Source organism: Myxine glutinosa, chromosome 6 (genome assembly GCF_964187855.1).
Source record: "Myxine glutinosa chromosome 6, kmMyxGlut1.1, whole genome shotgun sequence".
Classification (NCBI taxonomy): domain Eukaryota; kingdom Metazoa; phylum Chordata; class Myxini; order Myxiniformes; family Myxinidae; genus Myxine; species Myxine glutinosa.
This window is the reverse complement of record NC_136266.1, coordinates 104,777,571-104,799,305: the sequence shown is the minus strand read 5'-3', so window position 1 is coordinate 104,799,305 and position 21,735 is coordinate 104,777,571. Positions and strand designations below refer to the sequence as shown.

The 21,735-nt window shown below is 41.6% G+C and overlaps 1 protein-coding gene across 1 annotated transcript in view; it reads left to right on the top strand.

The window, feature by feature from the left end:
* Positions 1-21,735, top strand: part of LOC137416593 (small G protein signaling modulator 2) — a 113,168-nt gene that overhangs the window by 15,029 nt on the left and 76,404 nt on the right. The window contains exons 5-8 of the mRNA XM_078781055.1: positions 6,342-6,490; positions 15,489-15,626; positions 15,758-15,882; positions 20,828-20,895. Coding sequence (XP_078637181.1) covers positions 6,342-6,490; positions 15,489-15,626; positions 15,758-15,882; positions 20,828-20,895 — 480 coding nt within the window. The remainder of the gene's footprint in view (positions 1-6,341; positions 6,491-15,488; positions 15,627-15,757; positions 15,883-20,827; positions 20,896-21,735) is intronic.

The window sequence follows — 21,735 nt, the reverse complement described above, 5'->3', positions numbered from 1 at the left end:
GGTGTTGGGCTAGCGGCGAGGGTACCGGCTTAGGATCCTAGGATCCTGGGTTCGAATCCTGGTCGATCGCTGAATTAACGACCAGGGGGGTTGACTCAGCCTGTCATCCTTCCGAGGTCGGCTAATTGAGTACCAGTTCACTGGTAATTCCCTGTTTGTCGTAAAAGGCGACAAACAGGGTTGGCGGCAGGAAGGGCATCCGGCCGTAAAACATTGCTTCAAAAAGGGGACCAAAAAAACAACAACAACCACGGTGCCCGAAAAAGGCCAACCCCCGCTTTGCGGGGGAAAATGGCCTCTAAAGGTGGTTATTTTATATATTATATTCCTCTATATACGTGAGTCCGATTTTCACTCAGCAACAGAACAATTATGGTTAATCACTGACATTGCCACTCTATTGTGTAAATGCTGAAAATTATGTTTAAAACACGATTTGAATCAGATTTCATGTTATCGATAGCAAGTTAAAATTGCCCATTGAGCAGAACCAAGTCAGTGTAAACACACATACAGCGCATGTGCAAAAGACCTAATTAGCATTCATACGTCATTTTGAAAGTCCCATATTTGCAAAATTCGAATTGGTGAGAATTACTTATTTGCTTATTTAGTTGTTTATATATTTATTTTAAGGAGTTTATATATTCTTAAAAACAGCTGTTCACCACCATCTCTTATCTTCCCCCATCCAAAACCTTTATCTATTCTACCCCCGTTAAAACACCCCAAAACCACCTCTTTAAATCCCCAACTTCATTCCTGAAATTCCTAGAAGTGTTCATTTGCTTTATACCGTGTATCCCTCCCTCCTCCCCCAGCCCTCCCCCTTCCACAGATCTACCGATGTCCCTGTTCTCTACTGTTGTTGTGCTTGTGTGCTTCCCTCTCCCTCCCCCTCTTGTCTCCCGCTCCCTTCATTGTATGTTTTATGTGTCTGTGCATGTTTTCATGTTCAATGTGTTAACTCTTACACGAGCCTCGATTCTGTATTTAAAAAAAAAAAAAAAGCCTGAGATTACATTTCATTTGCTTAGTATTTGGTAATTATGACTTGTAAATTAACTTAGGATACTTTACTGAACAATTAAATTGGCCAGAGTGAAATTGTAACTTCCAAAAACTCATGATGATGATGGACATTTAAACACAAAACCAAACATTACAATTTTAAACATTTTTTTCTCATTTCACCTATCCATCTCTCAGGCTGAAACCCCACCCATGTCTCAGGTTGAAAAATAGTCCTCAGCAAAGGCTTAAACTTTGTCCCAATGCCACAAACACCGTCAAATTTACTGTGAAAGAAGACACAGGGCAATTTATCCGTCGCATTCACCTCAATGCTTTCTTTCACAGCAAGCAAGATAATCCTGTACAATCTCGAAAAAGATGAACTTGAATTGCACAACATTCAGAAATATAATTGGACTTGCTCACACCCCTCTTCCAAACTCTCCAAGATTGCCAGTTTACCTCCTTAGACCTTTTTGTCAAAAACGTCACCTCAACATCGACAAACTGATTTTAATCCCTGAAATCTGACCCTCACTGTCCAAATCAGTCATTCTCATCCCGACGTGCTGCCTCTCGGCTCTGGTCCACCCACCTCTGACTTATTCCCACCTTATAATCAACCCTCGCCCCTATCCTTTCTCTTTTCCTTCAATAAAGGGGTAACAGCTTGTATATTCACATTAACAGCTCATATATTCACTTTAACAACTCTTATATTCACATTAACAGCTCATGTGTTCACATTAACAGCTCATATATTCACATTAACAGCTTGTATGTTCAGATTAACAGCTCGTATATTCACATTAACAGCTTGTATGTTCACATTAACAGAGCTCATATATTCACATTAATAGCTCATATATTCACATTAACAGCTCGTATATTCACATTAACAGCTCATATATTCACATTAACAGCTCGTATATTCACATTAACAGCTCATATATTCACATTAATAGCTCATATATTCACATTAACAGCTTGTATATTCACATTAACAGCTTGTATGTTCAGATTAACAGCTCGTATATTCACATTAACAGCTTGTATGTTCACATTAACAGAGCTCATATATTCACATTAACAGCTCGTATATTCACATTAACAGCTCATATATTCACATTAATAGCTCATATATTCACATTAACAGCTCGTATATTCACATTAACAGCTTGTATGTTCACATTAACAGAGCTCATATATTCACATTAACAGCTCGTATATTCACATTAACAGCTCATATATTCACATTAATAGCTCATATATTCACATTAACAGCTTGTATATTCACATTAACAGCTTGTATATTCACATTAACAGCTCATATATTCACCGTAATTACTCTTATATTCACATTAACAGCTCATATATTCACATTAATAGCTCATATATTCACATTAACAGCTTGTATATTCACATTAACAGCTCATATATTCACTTTAACAACTCTTATATTCACAATAACAGCTCATGTGTTCACATTAACAGCTCATATATTCACCCTAACAGCTTGTATGTTCACATTAACAGCTCGTATATTCACATTAACAGCTTGTATGTTCACATTAACAGCTCGTATATTCACATTAACAGCTTGTATGTTCACATTAACAGAGCTCATATATTCACATTAACAGCTCGTATATTCACATTAACAGCTCATATATTCACATTAATAGCTCATATATTCACATTAACAGCTCGTATATTCACATTAACGGCTTGTATATTCACATTAACAGCTCATATATTCACCTTAATTACTCTTATATTCACATTAACAGCTCATGTGTTCACATTAACAGCTCATATATTCACACTAACAGCTTGTATGTTCACATTAACAGCTCGTATATTCACATTAACAGCTTGTATGTTCACATTAACAGCTCGTATATTCACATTAACAGCTTGTATGTTCACATTAACAGCTCATATATTCACATTGACAGCTTGTATATTCACATTAACAGCTCATGTATTCACATTAACAGCTTGTATGTTCACATTAACAGCTCGTATATTCACATTAACAGCTTGTATGTTCACATTAACAGCCCATATATTCACATTAACAGCTTGTATGTTTACATTAACAGCTCGTTTATTCACATTAACAGCTCATATTGTTACGTGCTCCTCCCTGACCCCCTGGTCACGGTGTACCTCCGAGCCTCGAGAGGAGTCACGGCAGAAAAATGTGTTATTCTGTGTGTCAAAGATCAATGGAGAAGCCACCCCAATTGTTACTCACAAACAAATATTGTATTAAGATCACACAAGAATAACAGTACAACAACAAGAGTATTCAAAAGTACAATCAATATGTCCTATGATGGTACCATCAGTTTTGTAATATATAACTCACTGTGCTCCAAGTGAGTGAAACAAGCACATTCCCCAATGTCTCTTATTCCTGGCTTCAAGACGAAGTTGATTCGCTCCAGCGATCGCCAGAACGATGTCCAATCGAGACCAGAATCCCGTGCGGATGGCAAGTACAGTCACACAGCCGAAGCTGTACAAAGGCGCCCTCAAGGCGACTGGGAAATCCAAAGGTGCCCGACAGGCGACTGAGAGATCACACCCTCGGGTATGGACGAATTAACTTTCAAAAAGCCACGTCACACACACGCCCCAGATCGACGTCTGAATGCGGTGAAAATGGTCAAAAAGAGACGAAACCGCGAGCTAAGCACAAGTCCTGCGTGAGTCAAAATGGCCGACGACCCACTCTTGAGACGTAATGGCCCGGCGATAATTCTCCTCGGAATCCACCACCAAAAACCTGACACGCAGGTTGATCGGTCACAGCGATGACAACTCTGTCGCAGGAATCCCTTTCCCGGAAACCCGAAAGTTCGCTAGTGACTCTTGCTCGCCAATGGTCGCTCCAGACCGCAAGTAGCTTGGCTCCTTCTTATCCGACTCACTCGCTCCGCCCTCTTTCTCTCTCTTCTTCCTCTTCGTCACCCGGTTCCCGATCCGGTTTCCTGTTTCTTTTAACCTTAACTTTTTTGCCTTTTGAAAACAGTTCATGAACAATAAACCTTTTGAAAACAATAATAGTACATGGAATCAGAAATATTTACAGTGGATGCAAACCACCACAACGGAAGTGACGAATCCGTAACAATATATTCACATTAACAGCTCATATATTCACATTAACAGTTCGTATAATCATTCTTAACAGCTCATATATTCACATTAACAGCTCGTGTATTCACATTAACAGCTTGTATATTCACATTAACAGCTCATATATTCACATTAACAGTTCGTATAACCATTCTTAACAGCTCGTGTATTCACATTAACAGTTCGTATAACCATTCTTAACAGCTCATGTATTCATATTAACAGCTCGTGTATTCACATTAACAGCTTGTATGTTCACATTAACAGCTCATATATTCACATTAACAGTTCGTATAATCATTCTTAACAGCTCATATATTCACATTAACAGTTCGTGTATTCACATTAACAGCTTGTATGTTCACATTAACAGCTCATATATTCACATTAACAGTTCGTATAATCATTCTTAACAGCTCGTATATTCACATTAACAGCTTGTAATTGTATGTTCACATTAACAGCTCGTATATTCATATTAACAGCTCATATATTCACATTAACAGCTTGTAATTGTATGTTCACATTAACAGCTCATATATTCACATTAACAGTTCGTATAATCATTCTTAACAGCTCGTATATTCACATTAACAGCTTGTAATTGTATGTTCACATTAACAGCTCGTATATTCATATTAACAGCTCATATATTCACATTAACAGCTTGTAATTGTATGTTCACATTAACAGCTCATATATTCACATTAACAGCTTGTATATTCACATTAACAGCTCATATATTCACATTAACAGTTCGTATAACCATTCTTAACAGCTCGTGTATTCACATTAACAGTTCGTATAACCATTCTTAACAGCTCATGTATTCATATTAACAGCTCGTGTATTCACATTAACAGCTTGTATGTTCACATTAACAGCTCATATATTCACATTAACAGTTCGTATAATCATTCTTAACAGCTCGTATATTCACATTAACAGCTTGTAATTGTATGTTCACATTAACAGCTCGTATATTCATATTAACAGCTCATATATTCACATTAACAGCTTGTAATTGTATGTTCACATTAACAGCTCATATATTCACATTAACAGTTCGTATAATCATTCTTAACAGCTCGTATATTCACATTAACAGCTTGTAATTGTATGTTCACATTAACAGCTCGTATATTCATATTAACAGCTCATATATTCACATTAACAGCTTGTAATTGTATGTTCACATTAACAGCTCATATATTCACATTAACAGCTTGTAATTGTATGTTCACATTAACAGCTCATATATTCATATTAACAGCTTGTAATTGTATGTTCACATTAACAGCTCATATATTCACATTAACAGCTTGTAATTGTATGTTCACATTAACAGCTCATATATTCACATTAACAGCTTGTAATTGTATGTTCACATTAACAGCTTGTATGTTCACATTAACAGCTCATATATTCATATTAACAGTTCGTATAATCATTCTTAACAGCTCGTATATTCACATTAACAGCTTGTAATTGTATGTTCACATTAACAGCTCGTATATTCACATTAACAGCTCATATATTCATATTAACAGTTCGTATATTCACATTAACAGCTCGTATATTCACATTAACAGCTTGTAATTGTATGTTCACATTAACAGCTCGTATATTCACATTAACAGCTCATATATTCATATTAACAGTTCGTATATTCACATTAACAGCTCGTATATTCACATTAACAGCTTGTAATTGTATGTTCACATTAACAGCTCGTATATTCATATTAAGAGCTCGTACATTCACCTTAACAGCTCGTACATTCACCATGGTATATTTGATGTATTCTCGAATATTCCAAAGGTATTAACAGATGTTGTAAGAAAAACAAAATTCCATAAGCAAATCCCTGGATTGATAACTATTGTTTGAGCTCAAACCCCTATCCTATACTCTCGATTGTACTGTGGTCGTGCGTCCGAGATATGAGGATGGATAACCATGGCTCTCCATTAGATTCGCCTACTTTGTCATTTTGAAGCATGGAATTTGTTAGCATGTGAAATGAAGGTTTTCGGTTACCCAGGTCCGCTTTGGATTAAAGCTGAGATGGAAAATGGTCTCTGAAGGATAACTTTTGCTGCCATGGCACTCTGGGTGCTTACCAATTATTTATTGCTTACCATTCAAGCCCTCAATTTATTTCATCCTCCTTTCCATAGTGGGCCCTTGTGCACTGGAGTACACTCGAATGAAAACTGCAGACCATTACTGGACTGATCCATCCGCAGAGGAACTCATGCAGAGACATCGAATTCATAGTCCGCACTACCGCACTGACGCCTCACCAAGCAAGAAACCTGCTTTGCATGTGTGTTATAAAGCTTGCCTCATTTTGACATTTTCATTTTTTTTCTTTTTTTTTTTTGTTTTGTTTTGTATACTGAATCGAGGCTCGTGAAAGAGCTAACATTTATTTCACAAACAAATCAACCAGACAAACAAAACACACAAAAAGAGGGAGCGGAAGACAAGATGGGGAGAGAAGGGGAAGCACACAACCACAACATTTGAGAGCAGGGAGAAGTGTGGGAGGGAGAGGGCTTGGGGGCAGGAGGCGTGGGAGTTGAGGTATAAAACACAAGGGGACCGAAATTAGCGGGGGTAGAAAAGATCAAGGTTTTGGATGGGGGAGGATAAGAGATGGTGGTGAACAGCTGTTTTAAAGACCTGGAGGGTGCAGTGGGATTGAAGAGAGTGAGGGACTTTGTTCCAGAGGCGGGAGAAAAGAGGAATGAAGGAGTGAAGGTGAGCAGAAAGTCTTGATTTTGGCAGTTTCACCATAAGAGGGTTGCAGGCAGATCTTGTGCGACCTGTAGGAATATTTGGGGGACAGAGCCCAGAGAGGGCTGGGGGGGGGGCAAGGCCAGAGCAGCCTTAAGTTGCACTTAAGCCAGAGCAGCCTTAAGCCTTAAGTCATTGTGAAATTAGCAATGATAACAGCCTTAAGATGCACTAATATTCCATAACATTCCATCCGAAGGGATTTAAACCAAATGTGGCACCCCTATCGACCTTAATACAAAGATTAACTGATTCCGTTTTCGTTTCAAAAGGTCCAAGGACCGTCGTCGTGCCCTTTGAAAATCATTTGGCAAACCATTACTTGAGTTGGAAGCATTTGTTGTTGTATATTCTACTTTTCTCTCTCGTGCTCTCTCACTTTAATCAAATTTAACATTGGGTTGACATGATCTAATGCGGGCAGATGCAGATACATCAACGCATTCACATTTAATCTATTTTTAGATACTAGGGCATGCCCGTACTATATATATACAGTATATCTAAAATTATATCCCCCCCTCTATTTACATGAAATGGTTTGGTCCATTCGCAAAGCCAAAGCGAACGGCTTGCGAGTACGGTGACAATCCCCCCCCCCCCCTCTATTTACATGAAATGGTTTGGTCCAAAGCGAACGGCTTGCGAGTACGGTGACAATCCCCCCCCTCTATTTACATGAAATGGTTTGGTCCAAAGCGAACGGCTTGCGGAGTTTGGTAAATAAATCGCCATAGCTCGGTAACTACTTGTCCGATTAATATGAAACCTTGAAAAGGCACATCCTCAGGTCCCCAGCAATATACCTGGCAAGTTTCAAGTATATCGGACCCGTGGTTGTCGAGAAACAGCGGTCACAGACAAACACACATACACACATACACACACACATACACACAGAGATTACTGGAATTATAGATAGACTAGGGCATGCCCGTACTATATATATATCTAAAATTATATCCCCCCCCTCTATTTACATGAAATGGTTTGGTCCATTCGCAAAGCCAAAGCGAACGGCTTGCGAGTACGGTGACAATCCCCCCCCTCTATGTACATGAAATGGTTTGGTCCATTCGCAAAGCCAAAGCGAACGGCTTGCGAGTACGGTGACAATCCCCCCCCTCTATTTACATGAAATGGTTTGGTCCAAAGCGAACGGCTTGCGAGTACGGTGACAATCCCCCCCCCCCCCCCTCTATTTACATGAAATGGTTTGGTCCAAAGCGAACGGCTTGCGGAGTTTGGTAAAGAAATCGCCATAGCTCGGTAACTACTTCTCCGATTAATCTGAAACCTTGAAAAGGCACATCCTCAGGTCCCCAGCAATATACCTGGCAAGTTTCAAGTATATCGGACCCGTGGTTGTCGAGAAACAGCGGTCACAGACAAACAAACAAACACACAGACACACAGACACACAGAGATTACTGGAATTATAGATAGACTAGGACGTGCCCGTACGTGGGTGCCCGTTCCTTGCCAAAAAAAAAAAAAAAAATGTCTTCGCCCATGCATGCATGGGCGTGCCCATGGGCCCATGGGCGTGCCCGTAAGTGCGTGATGTGACCGTACAATGAATGTATCGTCCCGACGCCGCAGCTCGGATGGCGCTGCAGTTAATCGGGCCTGTATCGGCAGAGTTATTATAAACGTGTACTACAATCGATCGTACCTTACAACAATCAACACAGATTGCAACGTCAAATAAATGAATACGCTCTCAAATGTGCCGTCCGAGGCAGCGTCTGCTCGCCACGTTCAGCATCAGTACGTCGTCACTATGACTATCCGTAAGTCCGGAAGTGACGTCCTCATTTGACTGTCCGGAAGGTCGCATATCGCAGTTACGATGAATCGCAAATTAGTTTTAATTAGTTTTAAAACATAGTTTAACGCCAGCATAGTTTGCCAACGTGAAATAAATGAATACGCTCTCAAATGTGCCGTCCGAGGCAGAGTCTGTTCGCCACGTTCGGCACACGTGATAGCTCGCTGCTCTCTGATTGGTTGAATCGTTTTTTGGACATAGCTCGGTAACTACTTCTCCGATTAATATGAAACCTTGAAAAGGCACATCCTCAGGTCCCCAGCAATATATCTGGCAAGTTTAAAGTACATCGGACCCGTGGTTGTCGAGAAACAGCGGTCACAGACAAACACACAGACACACAGACATACACACACACACACACACAGAGATTACTGGAATTATAGATAGACTAGGGCATGCCCGTACTATATATCTATCTAAAATTATATCCCCCCCCCTCTATTTACATGAAATGGTTTGGTCCATTCGCAAAGCCAAAGCGAACGGCTTGCGAGTACGGTGGCAATCCCCCCCCTCTATTTACATGAAATGGTTTGGTCCATTCGCAAAGCCAAAGCGAACGGCTTGCGAGTACGGTGACAATCCCCCCCCTCTATTTACATGAAATGGTTTGGTCCAAAGCGAACGGCTTGCGAGTACGGTGACAATCCCCCCCCTCTATTTACATGCAATGGTTTGGTCCAAAGCGAACTGCTTGCGGAGTTGGTAAAGAAATCGCCATAGCTCGTAACTACTTGTCCGATTAATATGAAACCTTGAAAAGGCACATCCTCGGGTCCCCAGCAATATACCTGGCAAGTTTAAAGTATATCGGACCCGTGGTTGTCGAGAAACAGCGGTCACAGACATACAAACATACAAACATACAAACATACAAACATACACACAGAGATTACTGGAATTATAGATAGACTAGGGCATGCCCGTACTATATATAAGCTCGGACGTGCCCGTACGTGGGTGCCCGTTCCTTGCCAAAAAAAAAAAAAAAAAAAATATTTGTGTAGGGGTGTGTGTGTGTAAACATCCTAGGGCGTGCCCGTACGTGGGTGCAAAAAAACATGCGTGCAAACAACAACAACAACAAAAAAAACTTTGAAACCACGTGGCAGTAACGACCACAGAACCCCCCCCCCCCTCTATTTACATGAATGGTTTGGTCCATTCGCAACGACCACAGAACCCCCCCCCTCTATTTACATGAAATGGTTTGGTCCAAAGCGAACGGCTTGCGGTGTTTGGTAAAGAAATCGCCATAGCTCGGTAACTACTTGTCCGATTAATTTCAAACCTTGAAAAGGCACATCCTCGGGTCCCCAGCAATATACCTGGCAAGTTTAAAGTATATCGGACCGGTAGTTGTCGAGAAACAGCGGTCACAGACAAACATACATACATACATACATACATACATCTTCTATCTATAATTCCAGTAATCTCTGTGTGTTTGTTTGTTTGTACGTTTGTTTGTTTGTCTGTGACCGCTGTTTCTCGACAACCACGGGTCCGATATACTTTAAACTTGCCAGGTATATTGCTGGGGACCCGAGGATGTGCCTTTTCAAGGTTTCATATTAATCGGACAATTACTTACCGAGCTATGTCCAAAAAACGATTCAACCAATCAGAGAGCAGCGAGCTATCGCGTGTGCCGAACGTGGCGAACACACTCTGCCTCGGATGGCACATTTGAGAGCGTATTCATTTATTTCCCGTCGGCAAACTATGTTGGCGCTATGTTGGCGTAAACGATGTTTTAAAACTAATTAAAACCCCGGGGGGATTGTCACTGTACTCGCAAGCCGTTCGCCGTTCGCTTTGGCGTTGCGAATGGACCAAAACATTTCATGGACCAAACCATTTCATGTAAAGCGTTCGCCGTTCGCTTTGGCGTTGCGAATGGACCAAAACATTTCATGAACCAAACCATTTCATGTAAATAGAGGGGGGGATATAATTTTAGATATAGATATAGTACGGGCATGCCCTAGTCTATCTATAATTCCATTAATCTCTGTGTGTATGTGTGTATGTGTGTATGTGTGTTTGTATGTTTGTCTGTGACCGCTGTTTCTCGACAACCACGGGTCCGATATACTTTAAACTTGCCAGGTATATTGCTGGGGACCCGAGGATGTGCCTTTTCAAGGTTTGAAATTAATCGGACAAGTACTTACCGAGCTATGGCGATTTAGCCGTTCGCCGTTCGCTTTGGCGTTGCGAATGGACCAAACCATTGCATGTAAATAGAGGGGGGGGGTTCTGTGGTCGTTGCGAATGGACCAAACCATTCATGTAAATAGAGGGGGGGGGGGGTTCTGTGGTCGTTACTGCCACGTGGTTTCAAAGTTTTTTTTTGTTGTTGTTGTTTGCACGCATGTTTTTTTGCACCCACGTACGGGCACGCCCTAGGATGTTTACACACACACACCCCTACACAAATTTTTTTTTTTTTTTTTTTTTGGCAAGGAACGGGCACCCACGTACGGGCACGTCCTAGCTTATATATAGTACGGGCATGCCCTAGTCTATCTATAATTCCAGCAATCTCTGTGTGTGTGTGTGTGTGTCTGTGTGTCTGTGTGTGTGTTTGTCTGTGACCGCTGTTTCTCGACAACCACGGGTCCGATATACTTGAAACTTGCCAGGTATATTGCTGGGGACCCGAGGATGTGCCTTTTCAAGGTTTGAAATTAATCGGACAAGTAGTTACCGAGCTATGCCGATTTAGCCGTTCGCCGTTCGCTTTGGCGTTGCGAATGGACCAAACCATTTCATGTAAATAGAGGGGGGGGTTCTGTGGTCGTTGCGAATGGACCAAACCATTTGATGTAAATAGAGGGGGGGGATTGTCACCGTACTCGCAAGCCGTTCGCTTTGCCTTTGGCTTTGCGAATGGACCAAACCATTCCATGTAAATAGAGGGGGGGGGGATATAATTTTAGATATATATATAGTACGGGCATGCCCTAGTACATACAAACATACAAACATACAAACATACAAACATACACACAGAGATTACTGGAATTATAGATAGATAACCACAATGTTCTCTTGAGGTCCATATTTACCTGTCTGTCTGTGAACAAAATATCTCAAAAAGTTGTGGATGGATTCGGACGAAATTTGGCAGAGAGGTAGCGTATGTGACAAGGACGAAATTATTAGATTTTGGTGAAGATCCGGATTCGGATCCGGCTAGTAGAATTTTTAAAGTGATTATTCACTGTTGAGTGATATGGCTAAACCGATACATAGCAGGATATCTCAAAAGGTTATTGACGGATTTTGACGAAACTTTGTGGACAGTTTGTGTGTGCGACACGGACGAATCGATTCGATTTTGGTGAATATCTGAATATGCATTGGAATACGAGAGTTATTTAATTTTTAAGTGATTCTTCACATTTTGAGAGATCGGGCAAAAAGTGATTATACAACATGATATTTCAAAAAGTTATGGACGAGTTAGGTCTAAACTTGGGGGATGAGTTGGGTAGACCACAAGAACAAGGCTATTCGATTTTGGTTCAGGTCCGAATCTCCACCTACATTTGTCGCTTGACTCCACCCACCATGGCATCGTGAATAAATAATATGGTCGCCATCTTGGTTTTCTGGTCGGCCTAAGACTTCAGGCTTCTGCCGATTATACACTGCCTAGGTTTTTTTTGTGTCAGATTTCCATTGACTTTGTTTGGGTCATGTATTATTCACTTTGAGGGACCCCAAAAAATCTAATCATATGATGAATAAAAATTATTTATTAGTAAAGTTTAATCAAGCCCGTGAGCGTGCACAGTACGCTCCTCTCTAAAAAAGTAATGTGGGCCTAAGACATCAAACCTGTATGCCTCTGCTAGTTATGCACTGCCCGGGTTCGTTGCATAAGATGTTCCATTGGCATTGTTAGGGTTGCGTGTTACTCATGATGAGGGACCCCGAAAAATCTAATCAATGTCCAATAAAAATTATTAACTAGAACGGCATTTGTAGAATGCATAGTCTTGCCTCGCGTATTCATTCTGAAGAAAAATACATTCGTTAACTGAACACGCTACTATGGTGGCCCACTGCTATTATGGCCCATACAGTATACTCGTATCATCCATGCACCCTCTTATGTCACAGTTTCTGGGCAGGGTTGTGAACGTCATAAATTTAATTATTCACTAACATCGGGTCATATATCAGATATTTCCCCAAAAAAATTGTTTAACAATTTAAATTCAACCAATTAATGGCTGCAATACCTCTTCTGCAATGACGTCATTGTTATCACCCAGTATACCCCATGGGGAGTTTCTTTTTAGTTAAGCGGTTTTGGAAAAAATGATGTCCAAATTTTTTCCGTTAATCCAATATCACTGCCATACCATGTGACTATGAAGTCAGAATTAGCAATATAATATTCTCCATGGGGAGCCCCTTCCCTGTTTAAAGTTTTGCATCAATCGGACAAGCGGATGCAGAGAAAAACATTTTCAAAGCGAAAATATATGGATGCAGACAGACAGACAGACAGACAGACAGGGGCATTGCAGTAGCCTCGCATCCCCTTCATGGTGAGACTAATAAGGCTTAATCAAGCTCTTCAGCATGCATGCTACGTGCGTCCATAAAAATATATAGCATTATGAAATTTTTGAACTGACCCGTATTGGGATTAAACAATCCGTGACGTTGTGACAAATCGGCTTGTTCTGACATAAGCATGGGTAGGGTGTCATGGATGAAAGGTGTCTACATTAAATGTATTGTCATGTGCCTACCCTGTAGTGAACACCGCAGGTTGGCAGGGAGGACCAAACAAGCTTTAACTCTGAGGCGTTCAATTCAATGGCGAACCTTCGTTACACGCGAGCGAAAAGGAGGATGATGAACTTACCTGGACGGCTTCCACCCGACTTCCTTGACCCTGTAATAAATCCAATCAAACCACACGGAATTAAAATGTACAAAAATACCGCATTTATTAAAGAAAATGGCGGTCACAAAACAATGCACGATATTAACACTAAATTCCTAATTGGAGCGCTCTCACACAGACCTGAATACAGACAAGGGAAATATAACTGAAAAATAAATATGTGTAGTTTGGCACTAAGCTCAAATCGGCTCTTCGATCTCGATAGGAATCGTCAAAACCCCCTCGCGTCTTTGGCTGGAAACTGCACTCGTTGGCGCGAACTAGGCCTCGCTGGGCGCCCGCTCACTCCTGGCTTTGTCGAGAGCACAGAGAACAGGCCGCGCCCGTCCACTCGTCGTTCTTGCTTGGGAAACCGCGGTTCTCGGTCCGCAGTTCTTCCTCCTCACGATCACTATGAATATGTCGGAACACGACTGTTCGTGATGAATCTTCCTTGCGCAAGAGCAAAAGCGACCGTTCGCTATGGGATCCAGGACGAGAAGCGAAAATATCCGCCGTTCCAATTATTTTGTACTTGAGGCTCTGACGTCATCCCACGACATCTCCGTGTCCGCTCCTATCAGCGAGTCTCATCTTAGCGGCAGTGTTCGATGCCTCGTTCCCGGTTGGTTTTTTAATTAGTGTGTTTAATGGGCGATTTCTTATTATGTGTGGGGTGCGGTGTCATACGGAACACAGGAAAAGTATACAGAGGCAATTACATACAGGGGATTAATTTACCCATAATTCCTCGCTAATTAACAAACCCCACCCCTCAATGGGGACGAAGATACAAGCTTACCTGACATACGGTCTACACAAATTTCCTACTTATGATACATTTAAGTTTCTTCTTCTTCACGACAGTTGGAGCTTTTCTACCTTTGCATTCTACCTGGACTAAGTAAGGTATTGCCTACCCCCTACAAACGTAATAGTATGTTTCCCAATCACACTGCTCATCTTTTGAGAGTGCTTTAAATGCGTGTTTCCCAATCGGCCCCGTTACCGGATTTGTCGCAGGTTTTGACCTCAGTGTGGACATTCTTTTTATTATGTACAGTACATACACAAAACACAAAGCTGCAGGTGCTAAAATAGGAAATTTAAATTAAAGTTCTCTCACAAAGAACTTCAACACTGGAGGGTGCCATTAGGCTCATCAAGTCTACCCAATGGCTGCCAACCTATGTTTATTTGGTTGTGCTCTATAAGCTGAGCAGCACATACCATTTCTAAAATCTTTGGTATAACTCAGACGTATTCGAACCACCGAACTTCTCTATAACTTAGAACGGACGCTCTAACCATTACGCCACTGAGTCTGGTGGTTTAAATTTGAAATTTAAAAAAGGAAGAGAGAGAGAGTGATAGGAGAAATATATGAGTTCAATCAAGTGTGGGAAAAATGGAGATAGAAGAGAAAAAGGTTGAGAAGAGATAAGAGCTAAGGGTATGATGAGAACAGGCATGTATGAGGACGAGAGGCTATGAGGTATGAGGTATGAGGTATGAGGTATGAGGTGAATTGTACCATTATTGCGTACGTAATAAATAGAGGGCTTTAAAAGGACAATCCTCTCCAGAATGTACCTCTTGTTGCTGGTATCGTACAACAATTCCAATTTTTGTCAAATGAATAAATTGAGGGATATAAATAAACGAGACAGAAATCAGACATGATTCCACACCATCTTTGGTCTCTTTTGCTGTATTTTACTCTTTAGGTCTTTTGATTCAAGTGTCCATTCGTTTATTTCTCCATCTCCTTTGTCGTAGATCCGCTTGCGCCAGGCGAGCAGTGGTAGCGTGTCAGAGGACCGGCCAGCACCGGCTGCACGTGACCACGTGGAGTTGTTGCATCAGAGCTCACGCAGCACTCTGATCTACGGCAAGAACAGCGTTCGTGTGCAGCCGGTAAAAAGGGATCAGTCCCTTACCGTCATCTTACCTCCCTTTCACTTCATTCAACACCCCTTGTCTATATTCGTGCACTTTTTGAAAAAGCACAATACCCCCCACCCCCTGTCGCACCCATCATTCCCCAGAGAGGTGACTTGGACCCAGTACCAGGATATCTGTCCCTACATCAGTCTGGAGAGCGGCTCACCCTTAAATGGACGCCGAACCAGCTCATGAATGGCAGTTTGGTTGAGCCAGCCCCTGGCAAAGGGTACCAGTCATTATTCGGTATCGGTCATTTATACATGATGTTTGTTCATCATGATATTGTGGGGCTCCCTTCTCATGTGTTAGACAGTCATTTAAGTGGTAATAGTGTAAATGCTGTATTCAACCAGAGGGAAGAGGTTGGGGTTGAACATAAAGGACTGTAATTCGTCGATGTCACACATCCAGCCAGTCCACCAAGTTTGGTCCGAATCCTTCCATAACATTTTGAGTTTTGAGATATTTCACAGACAAACAGACAGACAGACAGGGGTGAAAACATATCCTCTATCGACCTGTGGTGGCGGGAGTAATGATTTAGTTTTAAAAAAATGCACCACATGTGCAGGTGTGCAAATGGTAACCTAGTCTGAGCAGGTGTGCAAATGGTCAGAGCAAAAAAAAAAAATTAAATTGGCTTTTTTGCCAGAGTATAGCCCGGTGTTGGCTTAATGGTTAAGGTGGCTTGCTTTGAGATCTTAGGGTTCTGAGTTCAAGCCCCTGTCATGCCGTTGAATTAACACCAGGTGGGTTAACTCAGCCTGTCATCCTTCCGAGGTTGGCGAAATGAGTACCAGCTTACTGGGAAGAATGAGCCATTCGAGTATCCTACGTCGGAGTGGCGACCCTTCCAGGATTGTTCCCAATAGCCAAGGAAACGGCTTGGACAGCCATATGCATCTGAAGATGCAGGAGTGGTCTTCTTCTTCTTCTTCTTTTGATAGAGTACAAAACATATTGGGGTTCTCATCAGCCCTTTGGATACATCCCATGGTGTAAGTGCACATTATATAGCTTGTTGCAGATAGGGCATTCAAATGGCTCAACTGGCATGTTATTATATTGCTACGTCACAAATTGCCACAGCTAAGTCCTAAATGTCAATGTCAGGCCAGTCCTGAATGTCACAAATTGCCACGTCATAAGTAGTATCGACATCTTAAAATGAGAATGGTTTGTAGTTGGCGTAATAAATATCCTGAGTCTTGTATTCAAACCTCTCACCTGATCCAGTATTTGCTAACACTCCATACCTATATATACAGTCACGTGAAAAAGTAAGTACACCCCATGTAAAGTTTTGATTTTTTCAACATATTTCAACATACAGCTATTTTATCTTCATTTCAACAACTAGGGCATGCCCGTACGTGGGTGCCCGTTCCTTGCCAAAAAAAAAAAAAAACGCTACCCGTACGCTCTACCCCGCCCGTACGCCCGTAAACAAAAAAAACAACGCTCTTCGCTTCCGCCCTTCGCTCTGACTGAATTGGGAGAAATAATGCGCATAAGAAATCGAGAAATTATTATTTTCTCCGGAAGAAATCGAATTACGAACCGTAATGGCGCAGGCTCTCGGGCTCGCAACAACGCGTTCTGTGATTGGCTGCCGGAAGTGAAGTCTTCACTGTCGCAAATGTGAAGCGATGAATACGATGAATCGCAAATTAGTTTTTATTAGTTTTAAAACATAGTTTAACGGCAACATAGTTTGCCGACGGGAAATAAATGAATACGCTCTCAAATGTGCCATCCGAGGCAGAGTCTGTTCGCCACGTTCGGCACACGTGATAGCTCGCTGCTCTCTGATTGGTTGAATCGTTTTTTGGACATAGCTCGGTAACTACTTGTCCGATTAATTTAAAACCTTGAAAAGGCACATCCTCGGGTCCCCAGCAATATACCTGGCAAGTTTCAAGTATATCGGACCGGTAGTTGTCGAGAAACAGCGGTCACAGACAAACATACAAACATACAAACAAACATACACACAGAGATTAGTGGAATTATAGATAGATATTGAGAGATAACGGTGATATAATATAACAAATATCATGAAACATTTACATTTTGTAGTCCATTGTATCTATCTATAATTCCAGTAATCTCTGTGTGTGTGTGTGTCTGTGTGTTTGTTTGTCTGTGTGTTTGTCTGTGACCGCTGTTTCTCGACAACCACGGGTCCGATCTAATTGAAACTTGCCAGATATATTGCTGGGGACCTGAGGATGTGCCTTTTCAAGGTTTCATATTAATCGGAGAAGTAGTTACCGAGCTATGTCCAAAAAACGATTCAACCAATCAGAGAGCAGCGAGCTATCACGTGTGCCGAACGTGGCGAACAGACTCTGCCTCGGACGGCACATTTGAGAGCGTATTCATTTATTTCACGTTGGCAAACTATTTTGGTGCTATGTTGGCGTTAAACTATGTTTTAAAACTAATTAAAACTAATTTGCGATTCATCGTAACTGCGATATGCGACCCTCCGGACAGTCAAATGAGGACGTCACTTCCAGACTTATGGATAGTCATAGTGACGACGTACTGATGCTGAACGTGGCGAGCAGACGCTGCCTCGGACGGCACATTTGAGAGCGTATTCATTTATTTGACGTTGCAATCTGTGTTGATTGTTGTAAGGTACGATCGATTGTAGTACACGTTTATAATAACTCTGCCGATACAGGCCCGATTAACTGCAGCGCCATCCGAGCTGTGGCGTCGGGACGATACATTCATTGTACGGTCACATCACGCACTTACGGGCACGCCCATGCATGCATGGGCGAAGACATTTTTTTATTTTTTTTTGGCAAGGAACGGGCACCCACGTACGGGCACGTCCTAGTCTATCTATAATTCCAGTAATCTCTGTGTGTGTGTGTGTCTGTGTGTCTGTGTGTTTGTTTGTCTGTGACCGCTGTTTCTCGACAACCACGGGTCCGATATACTTGAAACTTGCCAGGTATATTGCTGGGGACCTGAGGATGTGCCTTTTCAAGGTTTCATATTAATCGGAGAAGTAGTTACCGAGCTATGTCCAAAAAACGATTCAACCAATCAGAGAGCAGCGAGCTATCACGTGTGCCGAACGTGCCGAACAGACTCTGCCTCGGACGGCACATTTGAGAGCGTATTCATTTATTTCACGTTGGCAAACTATGTTGCCGCTATGTTGGCGTTAAACTATGTTTTAAAACTAATTAAAACTAATTTGCGATTCTTTCGCTTTCCTGCGCATTTGTGCACGCTATGGCGATTTCTTTACCAAACTCCGCAAGCCGTTCGCTTTGGACCAAACCATTTCATGTAAATAGAGGGGGGGGATTGTCACCGTACTCGCAAGCCGTTCGCTTTGGCTTTGCGAATGGACCAAACCATTTCATGTAAATAGAGGGGGGGGATTGTCACCGTACTCGCAAGCCGTTCGCTTTGGCTTTGCGAATGGACCAAACCATTTCATGTAAATAGAGGGGGGGGGATATAATTTTAGATATATATATAGTACGGGCATGCCCTAGTAATTTAAATAAACATAAATGCAAATTTTGCATGTGGAAAAAGTAAGTACACCCTTGGCTCTAATAGGTGGTATTGCCGCCTGAGACAGAAACAACCTCAAGTTGGCGTTTCTTATAACTGTCTACCAGTCTCTGACATCGACTGGGAGAAATTTTTGCCCACTCCTCCATGCAGAATTCTTTCAGCTGTGCGATGTTTGAGGGGTTTCTTGCATGCACAGCTCGTTTCAAATCCCCCCACAACATCTCGATGGAATTTAGATCCGGGCTTTGACTTGGCCATTCCAGAACCCTCCATTTCTTTCTTTTCAGCCATTCCTTGGTGGATTTACTGGTATGTTTAGGGTCATTGTCATGTTTCAAGGTCCACCTTCGCTTGAGCTTCAACTTTCCGACAGATGGCCTCACATTATCCTCAAGCACCCTCTGGTACAATGAAGAATTCATCGTGGATTCTATGATGGTGAGCTGCCCAGGCCCTGATGCAGCAAAGCTGCCCCAAACCATAATATTTCCACCACCATGCTTTACAGTTGGTATCAGGTTCTTGTTGTCAAATGCTGTCTTTGGTTTTCGCCAAACATGTCTTCTGGTACTGTAGCCAAATAGCTCTACCTTTGACTCATCTGTCCAGAGCACATTGTTCCAGAAGTGCTGGTCTTTGCCTCGGTGTTCATTGGCAAACTTGTCTTGCCCTGATGTTCTTTCTGGACAGCAAAGGTTTCCTCCTGGCACACCTCCCATGTAGATCAAATGTGTGCAGCCTCTTTCTTATGGTAGACTCGTGCACTTTGACATCAACAGTGGCAAGAGCTACCTGTAGGTCCCGTGATGACATTCTGGGGTTCTTAGAGACTTCTTTCAGCATCTTGCGGTCTGCTCTCGGGCTGAACTTGCTGGGGCGGCCTGGCCTGAACAAGTTGGCAGTTGTGTGGAATCTTCTCCACTTGTAGATGATCTTCCGGACAGTCGAATGATTGATTTCAAATTGTTTGGAGATCTTTTTAAATCCCTTCCCAGACTCGTAGGCATCTATAACCTTCTTTCTGAAGGCCTCAGAGAGCTCTTTTGATCTAAGCATGGTGACGCCGCACACTTCAACAACAAAGAGCAAACCAAACTAAATGTCTGAGGTTTAAATAAGACAGGTTCCTCCAAGATCCTCTCTAACGATGTTCTAATCATTTGCACCTGAGCTGGTGCACCTGATTCTAATTTTAGGTATTTGAAGTAGTGATAAATGCAGGGGTGTACTTACTTTTTCCACATGCGAAATTTGCATTTATGTTTATTTAAATTATACAATGGACTACAAAATGTAAATGTTTCATGATATTTGTTATATTATATCACCTTTATCTATCAATATTGTTGAAATGAAGATCAAATAGCTGGATGGTGAAATATGTTGTAAAAGTGAAAACTTTACATGGGGTGTACTTACTTTTTCACGTGACTGTGTATAATTGTAATTTGACACAGATACAGACAGACACACTAACTCGGAGTTCTAGCAGAGCTACTGTGTTGGACAATTTGCAATGAACCACAAATATGATGTCACACACTTCCAAACGTACATGGACATGCTGACATTAGGACAAAAGTTTGTTCAGTTAACATCTTGCAACTCTCCTCCCACAGTGCATTATGGGATTACACGGTCACTGTCCATTTGGAACACATCGTGTACATCCATTGTCATCAGCAATGTAAGTTTATTTCGTTGTAAAATTATTGTCCATCATTTTTCGTAATCGCTCTTTTGGTTGGCCTGTTCGTCTGTTAACATGTTAAACTAGATCGGCACTCAGTAGAGAGCATACCTCCGCCAGGTGAACAGATTACGTTTTGTATCCCAGAGTAGGCCAGAAAATCACAATACAGAATCACATTTAATTAAAATCATCCGTCCACAACTTTTTGAGATATCCTGCTTTGTATCGTTTTTGGCCCGATCTCCCAATGGTGAAGAATCACTTTAAAAATTCTACTGGCCGGATCCGAATCCGGATCTTCATCAAAATTGAATCGATTCTTCCGTGTCACACACACAACCTGTCCAACTAGTTTTGTCCAAATCTGTCCATAACATTTTGAGATATCCTGCTATATGTTGGTTTTAGGCTAACCCCCGCTCTAGCAGGAAAAATGGCCTTAAAATGCCTGTTGTTAATGTTTTTGTGTATGTTGGTTTTAGCCCTATCACTCAATGGTGAATAATCACTTTAAAATTAAACAATTCTCGTATCCGAATCCCTATTCAGATCTTCACCAAAATCGAATCTATTCGCCCTTGTCACACACACAACCTGTCCAACAAGTTTAGTCCAAGTCCGTCCACAACTTTTTGAGATATCCTGCTATTTAACGTGTTTGGCCCCATCTGCCAATGATGAAGAATCCCTTTAAAAAATTTACTAGCCGGATCCGAATCCGGATCTTCACCAAAATCTAATCATTTCGTCCTTGTCACATACGCTACATCTCTGCCAAATTTTGTTTGAATCCGGCCACAACTTTTTGAGATATTTTGTTCACAAACAAACAAA